General features: G+C 45.3%; 1 protein-coding gene across 1 annotated transcript in view; it reads right to left on the reverse strand.

Annotated features, from left to right (window-relative positions):
* Nucleotides 1–204: 204 nt before the first annotated feature.
* LOC128342408 (intercellular adhesion molecule 5-like) overlaps nt 205–17,585 on the reverse strand; it is a 48,589-nt gene continuing 31,208 nt past the window's right edge. Inside the window, exon 10 of the mRNA XM_053289669.1 lies at nt 205–4,181. Coding sequence (XP_053145644.1) covers nt 4,042–4,181 — 140 coding nt within the window. The 3' untranslated portion in view covers nt 205–4,041. The remainder of the gene's footprint in view (nt 4,182–17,585) is intronic.

Genomic DNA, 17,585 nt, shown 5'->3' on the forward strand with positions numbered 1-17,585 from the left:
ATTTGGGCAGCTGTCGCACATGCACAAATGCCCTCTGCGAGGCGACGGCCTCGCAGAGGGCATTTGCGCATGTGTGGCGGCCACCAAAATGGCAACCGCTCGATGTTACAGAAGCCCGAAAGGGCCAAAAAGGCATTACTTACCCGGCCGCGGTGGTGATGAGGAAGGCCGGCGGGGGGAGAGGGAACCCGCGTGGACCCCCCCTACAGCTTCAGCAAGCCCCTCAAAGGGTCTACAGATACTTAATTGACTTTAAAAAAATTTTTTTTAAAGTTCACAGACCTGCTGGACTGGACTTGGTGGTCCGGTTCCTGTCCGATGGAACCAGGGGAGTGGTTCGGTTTAACCACGAACCCCCGGACCAAACCGCCAGACTGCCGGACCGGTCTGCAAATTCCTACTCTGCTCTAGTCACTTGCCAACTAATTGAGCTGTTAATGGTGGGTTGGGAAATGTCGCTTCTTATCTGTGTTGCAGCAGAGGGCGCTTGCCAGCCATCTCTCATGTGAAACTGAAGTATTCTCTTCCCTTAAGCAGTGCCTGTTGAATTAGGTCTGCTTGCTGTCTGTTTTTCTTCTCTTGAGATAATGAGAGAGAGGCTGGGGATGACCCCTTGCAGTTTTAGCTGTTATGACTTCGAGGTACATTGCCCCATGCTTTGCTCGTGCTAATCGACCAGCTGTCAGCTTTTGTCAAATATGGGCAGGTGAAAAGTTCACATTCTCATGAACGGAAGAATCCAACATGGCGGGCAGGTGTGTGTGTGTGTGCTCTGTGCTCCTCAAAATCAGGCTTTCTAGCAACAGCACTCTACCGATCCATTCTTTTATAGTAAGGGATTTTATATTCTTCCAATTTCTGGCAAAAATATTTTTGGCAGCTGTTAACAAATTTGATATTAAGGATGTCTGTCATACTGCTAATGGGCTAGTATATTCTAGTAACACTGCCTAGAGGGGTCAAGAGGTACCTCAACATTTTATAATTCTTTTTATATTCATTAATACTGATCTTCAATACTTATGTATTGCAATGCAGTCCCAACTCATTTGTAAAAAAAATTCAGCATTACTCTGGCAACATCTATCTATCTATCTATCTATCTATCTATCTATCTATCTATCTATCTATCTATCTATCTATCTAATTTATTTACCAAATTTGTACACCACCCCAAACCTTCATCTCTGGGCAGTTAACAATAGCATAAAACAAGTTAAAAACATATACAAAAAAACTTAAAACAATTTAACAATTTAAAAATAACATTCCCAATCATTAAAATTCTATCTTAACAGAGACTGGGTTTTTTTCATAATGCCCAGCAACATTTTTCTCCCTATTTCTCTTAACATCCAGTCTGACAAAGAGTTCTGACCAAGCTTGTTGGCTACTTGGTGACTTTTAGCTGGTCCTACTGAGCGTTTTCTGCTACAGCTAATTTGCGCATAGAATAAGATGACTTCCAGAAGAACCACACAGTGGATCTTTCGGATATGGAACCCTGCATGTTCCTTTCAAAGCTGCATCTCCCACACCAAAATGATCTGGGGCTGCTTTTCTTCATGCTTGATGGTAACTGGTTGGAAAGGTGGTTGCCTCTGAGTCTATGCAGAATACTTTTCCTTGAGCCATTGAATTGCTGCACAGCACAGCTCCTATGCTTCTTTCAGAGAGGGATCAAGTCAAAAGTATGGCTCTAGGAGGTCACTCAGGGCCTTCCTCTCTTTTGTTACACTGTAGTTGGAGAATACAAATCATGCTAAAGTACTTGCTAATCTTAGACCTTGACATTCTGGTGTGGAGAAACAGATATTTTACCTCTGCTCATCAAAACATAGCAATAGATAATAAAAGAAAATCAAAGCAGGCAGGCAGCAAGACAAAATGGCAGGCAGTATCAGAAGACTAAAACCAATTAAAACTGGAAACTGGATTAAACACATGTGGTGAAGCTATCTTTCTAGAAGGGGTTGGAGCTCGGAACAGAAAGCAAAATGTGCTAAACATTCCATTGGAACCACCGAGCAAGCCGGTGGTTCCAACAGAATAGGACCATTCTGTTGGAATGGTCCAACCGCCATCCTGAGCTTCACAAAATGGCGCTTGGGATGGGGTTGGAATGAGTTGTTCTGAGCTTGGAACAGGACCCCTTTTTAAAGCGTGTTCTGCTTCTGAGCTCAGAATACTTGAAATGCCCATTTTGAGGCAGAACGTTCTGCACGTCCCTAGACTACACCACTGAGCAAGAAGCTGAGGAAGCCCTAGGGGCAGGAACCATTGAGGGAGCCTCTTTAGGGTCTGAGACCCCGGAAGTTATACTTGGGGAACCGGAAACTGCTGCAGAGCTGGCCTCTCTGCCATCGTCAAACCCCCCCCCCCCACATCAGGATGTTGGCGTCACCAGCAATCCAGGGGAAACCAGCTGGAATGGCGGAGAAGTGTCAGATTCCGTGCTATGGCCTCTTTTAAGCCAGGACACTCTAGGCATGGAGGTGGGGCTGGGGAGGAGTGATCTGTTCTCAGGCAGTACTTAAGGGTTTAGTTGGTCTACAGACCCTGATGAGTCAACTTGTTCCCTTGGGCCTCTCCAGGGTACTCCAGCCTTGCCTTGTGCCTTGCATCAGCTCCCGCCTTGCTTCTCCTCCAGCCTTTGCTCCAGTCCTTCTTCTGCCCTCCCCTCACCTAGCCTTGCCACAACTTTGCTGCAGCCTCATCACCAGCCTGGATTCTATCTCTGCTTACTTTGCCGTGGCCTTCACCACCACCAGATCCTCAACCATGCAGCCTTGTGAGCACTGAGGACAGGTCGGAAGAGAACAGGTGCTCCTCTGGCAGATCTATAGCAACAAGCTTAAGAACATGGACTGCATGCCTTGAAATTTGGTGACAATAACTGTACGGTGAGGAGGCCATCTCCAAGATGACACCTCCTATCGTAGCTGTTATGGAAAGTCTGCAAATTATGTACATGTCCAGTGTCATCTTGGTGGTATCTTCTCTGTTGCTATTGCTGCCATAAGACATGGTCAGCTTGGGCAACAATAGCGTCTACTTCCAAGTTACACTCTGGTTTTGGTGCCTAAGGCAGGGCCTTCAGTCCATATAACGATTGGTAGAGGCAGAGTGAGGTATGCCCCCTAGACCTCTAAGGAGCTGGTTGGTTGCCTACTTGGTATACTCTTGGTCTTCAGAATACCTGGGTCTAATGGAGGTTTTGGTGATGACAACAATTTCTTAGTTTGATCTCCTGGCTAAATATAAACATGGTCAGTTACATCCAATCTAAGCCATTCACTGTGTCAGTGGGTCAAGGCAAGTAAGGCATCAAGGGGTTCACTGTGCTTTCCCTGTTTCTTTAAACCAGATCAGTGCACAAGGATTCCTTCAAAAGACAATTTCAAATTGCCGGGATATCCTTCCCCCCACCCCCACCCACTTAGTACAACCTTCTGCTCTAATCTCCAGGCACTACGACCAACCTTTTTTTAATGATACCAAAGTGACATTAGGTCCATTGGCTATGCAGATTGCTATGTCAACAGAATATTTATTTTATCTGATAGATGGGATTCACTGAATCTCATCTATTAAAGGGGCAAATATACAATCTGTCATTCCTCTGAAATGTCCACTGGGACCTTGTTTCTTATGAGAAAATCCAGACAAACATTTTCAATAGTATGTTTTCTGTAACGAACAAAATAGCTGATACCCAAACAATCCTTAAAAAACCAAACAATCCTTAGGCTGATATCCAGTTACTCAATAGTCCTATCTTCTCTGAATTTCAACTGAGAGTAATTTTCCTCATCATGTCAGTCAGTGGCTTTTCCGTTCTCATTTTTGTGGGTATTGTGCTCAAGATCTTACTTGATAGTGATTCTGATTTGTATTTCTTTGTTTTCGCGGTGCTTTCCCGTGCATTATGTGCTTCAGAATGACTTCATGACTCATTACGCATTGCTTGTATAAGTTGTTCATAAAACAGCAATTCTGTTGTCTGTGTTGTTACACAAAGGCTTTTCAGCTCATTTTGTTTCATATTTGTTCTTCCCTTGATCCCGTTACAGCGGCAGTTCCATGCACCCCGATGAACAGGTAGTACATGAGAATTAACACCAGCAAGACAAGCAGAATGAGTATAGAGGTAGAGGCCACAATGATACTACTACGATTTCCTGAAAGTGAGAAGAAAAGAAAAAAGAAATGGTAACACATTTTATTATTTATTTTATTTAACAAATGTATATATGCCCAAAACTTATGTCTCTGGTACAAATTAAAAAAGAATGAAAACAATTTAAAATTTAATACAATAACCTGTTTCTCATGACCAGCGAGAAAGGGCCATAGGGTTTGTGGGGAGGATGCCCTGAAGAGCTTACCTCCCCACAGACGAGCAGTTCCCCTTCCTTGGGTGGCTGCTTCCGGTAGCTCCCAGGGTCGAGGTGGGTAGCTTGCTCCCTTAACCTAGTTTTAGAGGGAGGCTCCATAGGCAGATTTGCTGTTGGGATCAGGCCCAATCCTGGCAGTACACATGCGTGTGCAAAACTGGGCTGGGCTTTCTTAGCCACCAGCAGAGGCAGAGGAGGCATCTGCCTACGGTGGCAAAATTTGAAGAGTGGCGGCTGCTCAAATTTTGCTGTGCCTCTACCTCGTCTGCTGTCTATAGCAGAGCAGGAGGCAGTGCCTCACCCTGAGTGCATTCACTCAGGAGGCAACAGGGAGGAAGAAGGAGCTAACCTCACCTCTGTGAGTGGCAAACCTTTAAAGGTAAAGGGGGGGCGCGCCCCATCCCACCCTGTTGCCAGCAGCAGCGGCAGCCTTTTAGGAGACATAAGGGGAGAACTTTCCCCTCACCCTGTCACTCCCCCTCCCCACAGCAGCTACTGCTGCCGCTGCCCTACCTTTGACATAGATAAATAGATTGGGGTGTCATCAGCATACTGATAATATCCTGCACCAAATCTCCTGATGATCTCTCCTTGCAGTTTATCCATATTTAGATGGAGACAGGGAGTCTATTTATTTACGGTTCGGGAACTTTTGTTGAAAAGCAATATATAAATATTCATTGTAGTAGTGGAAGATCCAACAGGGAGACATTATCTAGACAGGTAAATTTAGTAAATGTAGTAAATTTAGGATGTATTCACCTAACTGAGGGGTTTTCCAGGTGGGGAAGGTTACTGCAGGGGAAAGTGTCATAAACACAAACTGGAGTCATTACGGGCTGTCCACATGCACTGCCTCTTTCCCAGGTACGGAGCCAGCCGAGCAGCAACCCCTCTGATGATGTCCCGTGCACGTGACATCATGCAGATGGGGTGTGCCTGAGCCCTAAGAGAAATCCCCACCCTGCCCACGAGCGGTGCTTTCAGGCAGCAAGCGCTGCCTGAAATGACAGGGAAGCACTCATGCGGGCTCTTCGGAGCCTGAGGCCATGCCGCTTTGCATATGATGAGGCCACGCCCCCTTTGCACATGATGCCACGTGCAAAGGGGCATGGCCTTGAGCTCCAAAGAGCCCAAGCGAGTGCTTCCCTGTCATGTCAGGCAGTGTGGCTGCCTGCAAGCATCTATTCTCCCTTTTTCTCCCTCTCCAAGAGCCCTGAGCAAGTGCTTGCCCATCCTTTTCAGTCAGTGTTTGCTGCCTCAAAGCACCTATTCCCCTTTCTCTGGAGGGAGAGAAAGGGGAATAGATGCTTTGAGGCAGCAAACGCTGACTGAAAAGGATGGGCAAGCACTTGCTCAGGGCTCTTAGTTGCCTGGGCATGGGTGGAGGGAGTCCATTTGGGGCTCTTCCAGACCCCAAGCCACACTGCCTTGGGGGCTTCAGCGGCCCCTACCATTGGCGGTCCGGGTTCTTTGGAACCATTCATACAATAGTGGCTACGCCCCTGGTCTTTGCACTTCCTCCTACACAGTAGGCCTTTATACTGAAAAACTACAGGTTTCATTTCCCTGCTAGGGATGTGCACAAAAAGCAATTCATATGCCGAATTGCAGCACATCCCTTTAACATGGAGGGATTACACATCTCATTTAACCAGGAGGAGAGTAGGTCCATTCCTGTTCCTCTGCCGCTCACTGCCACTTCCTTAATCTTGGCACCCCCACCCCCAATATCATTGTGCTCCAGCAGAGCAGCCCTCTCCCCCAGCTGTACCTGTGCAACATCAGCACACACATGGCCTCCACACATGCACAGCATTCATTTGCCTGGTCAGAAGCATTGCTTGGTCAGCATGGTTGTGTGGCCAGCACACCAGCTTGTTCCGTCCATAGGGAACAATGGGGAACCTCAAAACACCCCATTGTTCCCCATGGGTAGCTCCTAGGGACACCAAAGTGGATTGCATGGTAGGGCATGATGGGTGCTACCAACCACCCAACCCACAAAATAAATGGGCAAGTGGATGATTTTTAACAGTTTTTTAACCTTTTCCCCAAACCCCCACAGCATCTTATGTGTGTGAAAAGCTGGACATACAATTGCATGAGGCAAACAGATGGCATCCAAGGCCTGATTGGTCCTAGCTCTTTGGGATTGAAAGTAAGCACTGGTGTAGCCAGGGGAATGGGGGCCTGTGTTTGCCCCCATCTTCATGGCCCTCCCTTGGTGGAGGGAAAGAGAGGATAAAAACATGCATCCAGCCAGTAAACACTGACTGGGGATGAGCCCTGGAGGGCTCGCATGGGGTCTGCGGTCCTCTCATCACACACAAGGGGGCATTACCAGAGCCCTGGAAGGGCCATGTAAGCCCTCTGGGGCTTTTTCCCAGCTGGCATTTGCTAGCCAAGCAGCTGGCCATCTCTCACTGGAGGGAGAGAAAGGAAAATAGACATACCAAGAAAGCAAATGCTAGCTGGGGGGAAAGTACTGGTGTGGGGGAGCTGAGGAAGATGGCTCCCAGTAGCTAGGCGGTCTGGGTTCTTTGAATGTGTCTGCTCTGTTATAGCTCTGCATGGAAGGCAGTTGTGGGGATGGATCTGTTGTTTTTGCACCAACTATCCTAATGACCACTAGGGACATTGGGAGTAGAGGTAGTTAGTGAGGGTCTCCTTACCTGTCCTTGCTTTAGCTCTACCCTATGACCCCTGCCTTGACTCCTCAGGTACTTCCAGTAAAGAGTCCTCTTCCTTTCCTCCTGGAGAGTAGATGGAAACATCTCTCTCTCTCCCTTATGTAGCTGTTAGACAGGACTAGCATGTTTCCTATCCAACATGTACTTCATCAATACATCTTTTTAGTTCAGATTGTACAACAATCTCCATGTGTGTTCTTCAAATAACGGCAACAACTAAACTCTGCACTCTACTCTGTAAATGGAGTGGGTAGCTTTCTTTGTTGGCACTTTGCTAAATAATGACAAACTCCAACAGGATCATGGAAAAGCACTGGGGTGGGAAATAGCTGGAAAAGGCTTGTGCTCAGGCACAGCTGCAGAATAGGCTGATGAGGGGAGAGACAAACAGGAGCCCCCCCCCCTACTCTGGTGACATTCTTCCTGGGAAGCAGGCAGTCCCCAAGCCAGTTAACTCTTTGTATTGCATAGCATCACACTGCATTTTTAATGCCTTTGATCATCGATCACTCCTTTTGGAAACTCCCCCAGCAGCCCACCAGCTTTATTGGGTCTGCATAACAAAGCACAATTTGTTTGCTTGTTTGGGGTTCTTTTGTCTTTCCTTTGGAGATATAAAAATCAAGGTGAATCTTGCTGCTTCCCTGAAAGGAAGGGCAAACATGAGAGCAAACAAAATGTGATTGAAATTAATAGAACTTTACAGATCACTGAGAGAAAAAGGAAAACTCTTCACAGAGGCGATCAAGGGAGGCAAAAATAGATCTGGGCACTTTCCAGATTACCCGCTGTTCAGCTTGGCAGAATCATCTTGAAGCTGTAAATAAAGGTTGTTGCACAAAGCCACTAGCAGGGGGAGCAGTCTTTTCTAGCTTGTGCGGACCATACTACAACAGGAAAACACAGTTATTTTTTTACAACGTTATAGTACTGCAACGCAAAGATAAAACTTGAAAGAAGGCGTCGGAAATGTGAATGGCACCTTGCTGACAGCGCAGGGACTGCGATGTTGGAACACAGGCAATACGGAAGCACATTTAATGGACACAACCATCTCCATGCTCTCTCCAAAGGATCTCTCCAAAATGGGGGAGTGGGCGACAAGTGGCAAATGCGGTTCAATGTTGGCAAGTGTAAAGTGATGGACATTGGGATGAAGAACCCAAACTTCAAGTATATGCTGATGGGATCTGAGCTATCGGTGACTGACCAGGAGAGGGATCTTGGGGTCGTGGTGGACAGCTTGTTGAAAGTGTCAACTCAATGTGCAGCAGCTGTGAAAAAGGCCAATTCCATGCTAGGGATCATTAGGAAGGGGACTGAAAAGAAAACGGCTAATATTATAATGCCCTTATACAAAACTATGGTGTGGCCACACCTGGAGTACTGCATACAATTCTGGTCACCACATCATGAGGCAAGGCTACAACACCTGGGGCTGTTTAATTTAGAAAAAGGACGACTGCGGGGAGACATGATAGAGGTCTATAAAATCATGAATGGTGTGGAGAAAGTAGATAGAGGGAAATTCTTCTCCCTCTCCCATAACACTAGAACCTGGGGTCATCCAATGAAATTGATTGCCAGGAAATCTAGGACCAACAAACGGAAATACTTTTTCACACAACACATAGTCCACTTGTGGAATTCTCTGCCACATGATGTGGTGACAGCCAACAACCTGGATGGCTTTAAGAGCGGTTTGGATAACTTCATGGAGGAGAGATCTATCAATGGCTACTAATCGGAGGGCTACAGGCCACCTCCAGCCTCATAGGCAGGATGCCTCTGAATACCAGTTACAGGGGAGTAACAGCAGGAGAGAGGGCATGCCCTCAATTCCTGCCCGTGGCTTCCAGCGGCATCTGGTGGGCCACTGTGTGAAACAGAATGCTGGACTAGATGGGCCTTGGGCCTGATCCAGCAGGGCTGTTCTTATGTTCTTATGACACGTAGTGACACTGTTGTAGGGTGTAATCTGGAAAGCGCCCAGGAAGAGCTGGGCAGGTCTTCAGACAAGTCCTCCAGCAGGAATCTGCAGCACAAAGAGTTAACTGGCTAGGAGACAATAAAAGCCCCCTTGGAGCAACCACAAAGGGAGATGAGACTTCACATTGCTTAAAATGCCCACAGACCTCTGGGAATTAAATCAATTCCTATTAACATTCACTTGATTCTTTCGAAAATCCAGATTCTAGAAAGTGGAATTAGAAGGCAATCCCTTGCTCCCTGCTCCACAGGCAACAGCAGAAAGGTCATTCCTTCTGGCAATCTAACCCAGCTCCTTCCCTAGTGTCCCTCTTTGATTTTTCTGAGTGCTGGGATGCTAAACCCATGCTAAACCTACATTCTTGATTGGGCCAGTGAGGCAATGATCATGTCACCTGGGCAGTGGCTATTATATTAATTATCCTGCTTTGAACAGTGTGTGTGTGTTGCCCAACATTCACTTCCAGAAAATTTAATAGGATTAAAACGGAGCTGAGCCTGCCGAAGGAAGCGAGGCCCCCTGCAGGCAAGTCATGGAATTGTCCAGTTAAGGTATAGGAAAAGATGCAGAAGCAGAGGAAGCAGGAAAAACAGAGGGTGGGGGGATTGTAAGTTTGGGGAGGATGCTTGGAGGGTGAAGGGTGGTGCCCCCCCTTGTCCCCTAGCAGGCAGCCATCCCTTCCAGCACCCCAAGAAAACAACCTAGAGATCTTATGGTTATAGAAGGTGGAATTTTGAGCAACTAAAGTGGGTTAGCTGGCTTATGCAAAGGTGTATTGGTGCAAACAACATTAAAGGTGAGGGGACAAGCTAAAGCAACCTCCGCAAACCCAGGCACAGATATTATGGCTGATGGGTCTGCAAAAATGATGACCAAAACTGTTTTCTTCTTTTTTCATTTTCTTGGAGTATTTACTCTAGTTTTATGTACTATATTTATATCCTGCTCTTCCTTCAAGGAGCCCAGAGTACATGGTTCTGTCACCTTCCCTGTGAGGTAGGTTAGGCTGAGAGATAAGTTACTGACCCTGAGTCTCTCAGTGAGTTCCATTACTGAAGGAGGAGCTGAACTCAGGTCTCCCTGGTCCTAGTCCAGCACTCTAACCACTACAACACACTGCACTGGCTCTTGGGCACTTATAGCAGTGCTTCTGACCACTGCATAAAATCTGCCAGAGGTTCTGCTGCAGCTACACATCCAGTCCAAAGGTGACCAACAAAGCAAAGAGAGAGAGAGTGGGGGGCACAAAAGAAGTGGGATGTTTTCCTGGGTGCTTTCCAGACTAGCTGCTCTTCAGCAGCCAAATGCCTCCATTTGGGCAAGTTGCATTCGGATCGCAAACAGTAGGGGGAGCAGTCTCGCAGCAACTAAAACCCGACAAAATAGCAACTTCTTTATGCCGGATATACGACGTCCTAGCTCTATTTCGACGTCCTAGCTCTATTTCGCAGTGATTAAATTCGAAGCAAGGCATTGGAAATGTGAACGGCACCCTGGTGTCCGCATAGGGACCGCGGTGTCACAACACAGGAAGTGTGGAAGCACACTTCCGAGATACGTCCTGACCCCATTGTAGGGTCTAGTCTGAAAAGCGTCCTGGGCAAGTAAAAGGGTGAATGTGTGCCCATACTCACATACTTCTTCAAAATTCCACACTGCAGTTTTCAGGACTGTTTAAAAGTTCTACTTTTTAAAGAGGGTTATTTCACATATCAAAGGGCTAATCATGAAAACAGCTGGGAAGGGCCATTTGCCATCTGAACACTTTGCAACAGTGACCATAGTCAAGCTGCTATAAATCACATTCTGGACAACTCCTGACACTCACACCCAGCAGTAGACTATGTTAAAACAGAGGCAACTTGGAACCAGTTTACATGATGTGCAATGACGATATGCTCTGATGACATTAGAGCATGTTAGAGCTCAGTACACAATAATGCAGTTGTCCAATTGAGCCCGCTCATCTACGTTAATACCTGGGGAAAAATTATACTATGCATTGAAAATTGACCTGGCTGCGAGGCACAGGAATCAGATGATTGCTTTGCCATACAGCCAGCTTTCTGAATTCACCATATGAACCTGCCTTTACTTCAGAAACCTATCCGTTATAGAATTTGCTGGCTATCAGTATCAAAAGGATGAGCAGATGAAATTGCTTTACTTAATTATTAGGCCTGTGCACAGCTGAAAATATTGTATCGGATCCAATACTATAGGTAATAGTAGTGGGTCTTTTGACCCTTTAAAATATTGGTATAGTATTGGATTTCCAATCAGAAATCCAATACAAGAAATATCAGTAAAAATCCCCATATAAGTCTATGGGGGAAGTTTTAAAAAATCATTATAGGGACTCCACAAATGTGCGGGTAGATAGGTAAGCAGGCAGGCAAATAGATGGCAAAAGATGGCAATTTTTCCCCTCTAGCTGTGATCGCAATAAATAAATAAATAAATAAATAAAAAATCTCTTCAGATGTGGAATCCATTTTCTATTTCTGCCAATGCCATCATTTTGTGCTCTGCTATTTCCCCAGATATCTCCAATATTTGATTAGATAATTCTGATCAGATATAGGCTTCGCTATATTAGAATGGAATTATTTCCAGCTATATACAATTTCATTGATATCATCCCAGTATCAGATATATCCAATGCACATGCCAATTAATTATTAAGACAACTGAGTTCAGTCTGAAATATGTCAAGAATTATTCCCCCCACCTGCTTTCAGCTGTTATTGTTCACCTGTTTATTGATTTTGTCAAAGTGGGGTTAAGGCGGCAGATCCCCCTCCAGGGCTGTGGGGCCCGGGGCAAATCAGCCAGTGTGGGGCCCCCTTCCAGTTCATTCTAAGGAGGGTTAAAAGAACGGGGTTTGGGACAGTCACCCTACTTGCCATGCCCTAAGGAAAGCCCTGTTCCCCTCCCCCCAGATTTATAGCCAGATTAATTAGAAATACATATTATTTATATATATACTTTGCACCCTTAACCCGCCCCCCCTGAAAAATGCCTGCAGACACCCATGTCCCCTTGCATACATTCAACAAGTGCCTGAACGACAATAATACCTAAGGTTGTGCCCTAATCACTATAATGCTGAACCAGTGCCTGAACCACTAGTTCAACATGACATTTCAGGCTGACTGGGGGGAAAGCTGCAATTGCCCCATACTTACAAGAAGTGTGTTTGTTCTTACAAAATGGAAGGAATTCTCTTTCCAGTTCTCTCCACAATATTCTTAACTATTGGAGGACACACACCAGCCACTCCAGGCTTTGTGTGTTCACTAAGGCTTTGTTTTCAGAATCTGTTTTCAACTCTAGGCACGACCCTGGAACATGCAAGGAATATTTTTCTCTCTCAATTAGAAATATTTTGGGAGATGCTCACAGGTTGGGGGTGGTGGTGGTGTGTGGCGCTGGCTTCTTTTGAAGTCTGACAAAACATTTAGAATAAACCCTGCTGGAAGTTTTTCCACTCCTGGCTTTTAGTTCACATTTCCTCTGGAATGGAGGATGTGCATTCACATATCGGCCAAATTTATTCTGGAGTCCCTGCGAGCTATCAGGGAGCACTTCACACACAATTCAGGTTTTTCATTGTGCATTAGAATGTAAAGTAAAGTAAAGTAAAGTGTGCCGTCGAGTCGGTTTCGAATCCTGGTGACCACAGAGCCCTGTGGTTGTCTTTGGTAGAATACAAGTGGGGTTTACCATTGCCATCTCCCTGGGCTGGACCCAGGCCGCCACTTGGCTGGCTCTGTGCCTACACACACATATGAGTGTACAGACATCTGTACCCTCATACAGCATAATGTCTGAATCAGGCTAATGTCAGATCTCAAGCCCCAGAGATCAGCACTTGAAGTGTCAGGCCTGACTGTAGCTGTGAGGAAGGTGGGGGAAACCAAGTATTATATAGGAAGGAGTACTTGTGCAATGCCACTTTAAGTGGTGTAGTGGAAAAATGCTTGACTAACAAGCAGAAGGTTGCTGGTTCAAATCTCCACTGGTACTATATCGGGCAGCAGCGATACAGGAAGAAATTGAAAGGCACTATCTCATACTGTGAGCCAGTGTAGTGCAGTGGTTAGAGTGCTGGACTAGGACCGGAAAGACCCGAGTTCAAATCCCCATTCAGCCATGATACTAGCTGGGTGACTCTGGGCCAGTCACTTCTCTCTCAGCCTAACCTACTTCACAGGGTTGTTGTGAGGAGAAACTTAAGTATGTAGTACACTGCTCTGGGCTCCTTGGAGGAAGAGGGGGATATAAAATTAAAATAATAATAATAATAATAATAATAATAATAATAATAATAATGCTTCCAGTTGAACAGAAAGGAAATTGCCCGAACACCAGAGGAACAAAAGACCAGCTGCTGATTGACAAAATGATTTTAGAAAATTGCAAGAGAAGAAAAACCAATCTAAGTGTTGCATGGATTGACTACAAGAAAGCCTTCGATTCATTGCCTCACACATGGATACTAAAATGTTTAGAAACAACTGGTGTCAGCAAAAACATTCAGATATTTATTTAAAAAGCAGTGAGCATGTGGAGTACACAGTTAACAATCAATGGCGAGACACTTGAACAGGTTAGCATTAGAAGAGGCATTTTCCAAGGGGACTCACTATCCCCTCTGTTGTTTGTAATCGCCATGACCCCACTTTCACAAATACTAAACAAAACAGGCCTCGGATACCAAACATCTAAAACATCCAGTCAAATCAACCATCTGCTGTACATGGACGATCTGAAGTTGTATGCAAAGTCCCAGTCAGAAATCAAATCACTGCTAAACACTCTCTGTATATTCAGTAGCGATATAGCAATGGAGTTTAGACTAGACAAGTGTGCTGCATTAATAATGAACAGAGGGAAAATAAGAAAAACAGAAGGAATAGAACTGCCCAATGGAAGCAACATCAAGAACCTGGAAGAGAAAGAACATTACAAATACTTGGGCATTCTCCAGGCTGATAACATCGCACACACTGAAGTTAAAAGAAAAATTGGAAGTGAATACATCAGGAGAGTTAGAAAAATCCTCAAGTCCAAACTCAATGGCGGGAACACCATACAAGCCATAAACACCTGGGCTATACCTATTATCAGATACACTGCAGGAATAATAGACTGGACCCATGCAGAGCTAGAGGCACTAGATCGTAAGACCAGGAAAATCATGACCATCAATCATGCTCTGCACCCCTGCAGTGATGTCGATAGGCTATACCTCCCTCGCAGCTCAGGTGGAAGAGGAATGCTGCAAGTCCATCAAACAGTCAAGGAGGAGAAAAGAGGCCTTGAAGAATATATAAAGGACAGTGAAGAAGATGCACTTCAAATGGTCAGTAATGAGAAACTATTCAACACCAATGAAACAAAGCAGGCCTACAAGAAAGAACAAGTCAAGAACCAAGCAGAAAAATGGAAAAATAAGCCACTGCATGGTCAATATTTGCACAATATAAGTGGAAAATCAGACATCAGAAAGACCTGGCAATGGCTTAAGAATGGCAACTTGAAGAAAGAAACAGAGGGTTTAATACCGGCTGTGCAAGAACAGGCAGTAAGAACAAATGCAATAAGAGCAAAAGTCAAAAAATCCACAACAAACAGCAAGTGCCGCCTTTGTAAAGAAGCAGATGAAACAGTGGACCACCTAATCAGCTGTTGTAAAAAGATCGCACAGACTGACACAAACAAAGGCATGACAAAGTAGCAGGGATGATACACTGGAACATCTGCAAAAAATACAAGCTACCTGTAGCCAAACATTGGTGGGACCATAAAATTGAAAAAGTTGAAGAAAATGAAGATGTAAAAATATTATGGGACTTCCGACTACAAACAGACAAACATCTGCCACACAATACACCAGATATAACTGTAGTCGAGAAGAAAGAAAAACAAGTCAAAATAATCGACATAGCAATACCAGGGGATAGCAGAATAGAAGAAAAAGAAATAGAAAAAATCACCAAATACAAAGATCTACAAATTGAAATTGAAAGGCTGTGGCAGAAAAAGACCCAAATAATCCCAGTGGTAATTGGCGCCCTGGGTGCAGTTCCAAAAGACCTTGAAGAGTACCTCAATACCATAGGGGCCACAGAAATCACCATCAGCCAATTACAAAAAGCAGCTTTACTGGGAAGAGCCTATATTCTGCGACGATATCTATAACAACTGACAATAAAATTCAGCCATCCCAGGTCCTTGGGAAGGACTCGATGTCTGGATAAAACAAATCAGTCAATAACACCTGTCTGACTGTGTAAACAAGAAATAATAATAATAATAATACTATGCGGGAGGAAGCCATGGCAAACCCTTCCTGTATTCTACCAAAGAAAATCACAGGGGCTCCAGGAGTCGAAATCGACTCGATGGCACACTTTACTTTACTTGTGTAACAGTTTTTGTTTCACTTGTACTATTTCTTTAATCTTAAATTGGTGCCTTAATTTTGCCCATTAGAATTCTATATTTGCTAGTTCATATTAATTGCTAGGTACTCAAGGGCCTGTTGCAGCAGCATCATAATTAGGAAACTGGCTGATTTAAATCCCAGCAGAGGAAAATGTGGAAGGCAATGTCAGTGGAGTACAGGATGGGAGAGAAAGGGGCAGAGGCTCGGTGGGCTAAATAGCTAGGGGCTCAGGAGGCCAGAGGTGGGCCACCTGTCACCTGGGTTGTAGGATAGGGGATTAGAGGAGAGGAAATTGGGGGTAACTCCCTAACTGGCCCTGCACCTTGCAGGGGTGATACAATTCTGCTTGAGACTCCTGTGGAAAAGCAAAAACCACGAGAGCTTTGCATTTCAAGGAGCCTTTGTTATATACAAATAGACAAGGTGCCCCTTAGGTGAAGGCAGTGCAATCCTACAGTCACCCACAGATTATATTAGATCCCAGAGGAGAGACTCTTGCACCTTGAGGTGCCTTCTGTTAGATTTCAGCTCTCTTTCTTTTAGCTTTTAGCCTCTCCATTCAGTCCCTGCCTCCCACTTCTCATATAACCCCTGCTAACTTGGCAAAGAGGCACCCTTTAATGTGGTGATTCTCTTTATTTAGCAGGGGGAGAGTAACTGGCCCTATCCATCCCTCCAGTGACTGTTGCTGGTGTGTGTCTTATGTTTCTTTTTAGATTGTGAGCCCTTTGGGGACAGGGAGCCATCTGATTGATTTATTATTCCTCTGTGTAAACCGCCCTGAGCCATTTTTGGAAGGGCGGTATAGAAATCAATCTATCTATCTATCTATCTATCTATCTATCTATCTATCTATCTATCTATCTATCTATGTTGCTTCTCTTTTGTTCTTCTTTATACTCACTCATCAGAGCATCCTCTTAGGTAGAGGTGGGTGTCAAGTAGCCACAAGGCCCCATTCCTCCTCCACCAACAGTTCTGGGGCATTGGGAATGCCCTGGTCAATTACCTTCAGGTGTGGTCATGGATGGAACCCCAGTGCAAAGAACAGGCACAGCAGAAGGAGAAAGCAGTGAGCCCACCAGCTCAGCAGGGCCCACCAGTTAATACCAGGCGTGAGGCTAAGCAAGCCCCAAAGGGGCAAGAGGTGGGCTTGCAGGGGCAATAGACAGGGCAAGAGGAAGGAGGCTGCAAGGGTTGACTGAAGAGCAGTCTGGGAGGCGTTTACCAGCAGCAGAGCCCAAGGAAGACATCAGGATGCCTGAAGCAGGCAAGACATCTGAGGAGGGAAGTGCAAAGAAACAGCCAACAGGACAGTTTGGGGCTGAAATGGCAGAAGCAGGAAGGCAGAAAAGGGAAGGGGGAAGGAGGGAGGAACAAGGAAGCAGGGTCATGTATGACATCAATAAAAGTGAAACAGACTAAGGATGAGCAGCTTGTCTCATAGGTCCCTGAGAATTGAAGGAGGTCAAGAGAGACCATAGTCAAGAAAGTACTAGGCAGAGAGCAGGAATGAAGTTAGCGAACCTCCCTCCCTTGGCAACTCTGAGGTCAGCAATGCACCGAATACTTACGGGGGCTAAATGTCAACTTACTAAACTCTTATGATTGTCCCCACCCAGAGAAGGTTTGAGATATTGCCTATTAAGGAAGCATCCACGAACCATTAAGGGATATATCAGATCCCAGGTTCTGACTAGGCAATGTCCCAGGGCAAAACCATAGTAAGAGGTCACAGAATCAGATTCCCCAAAACATAATAGTGTGCAAAGGAGACAGGCAGAGTGTCTGTAGAGAAAAGGTTTTCTTTTAAATATTGGACAGGGGAGTCCTCATTTATTGTTGTAAGCTGTCCCAAGCAGCAGCAGTGTGCTAGATGGGTAGAATATAATTTTTTAAAAAATAAAATAATAAATGAAATGAAAACTCAATTTCACAGAAGGCTGAGAAACACACATGCTCTTCCTGTACCTTTCACACCTGGCCACCTGGGGATTTGTCATCCTGTGAGCCATTAGGATTCATTGATGCAGAAAGAGGAGTCCCTCTCT

This window comes from Hemicordylus capensis, chromosome 2, assembly GCF_027244095.1.
Source record: "Hemicordylus capensis ecotype Gifberg chromosome 2, rHemCap1.1.pri, whole genome shotgun sequence".
Lineage (NCBI taxonomy): Eukaryota > Metazoa > Chordata > Lepidosauria > Squamata > Cordylidae > Hemicordylus > Hemicordylus capensis.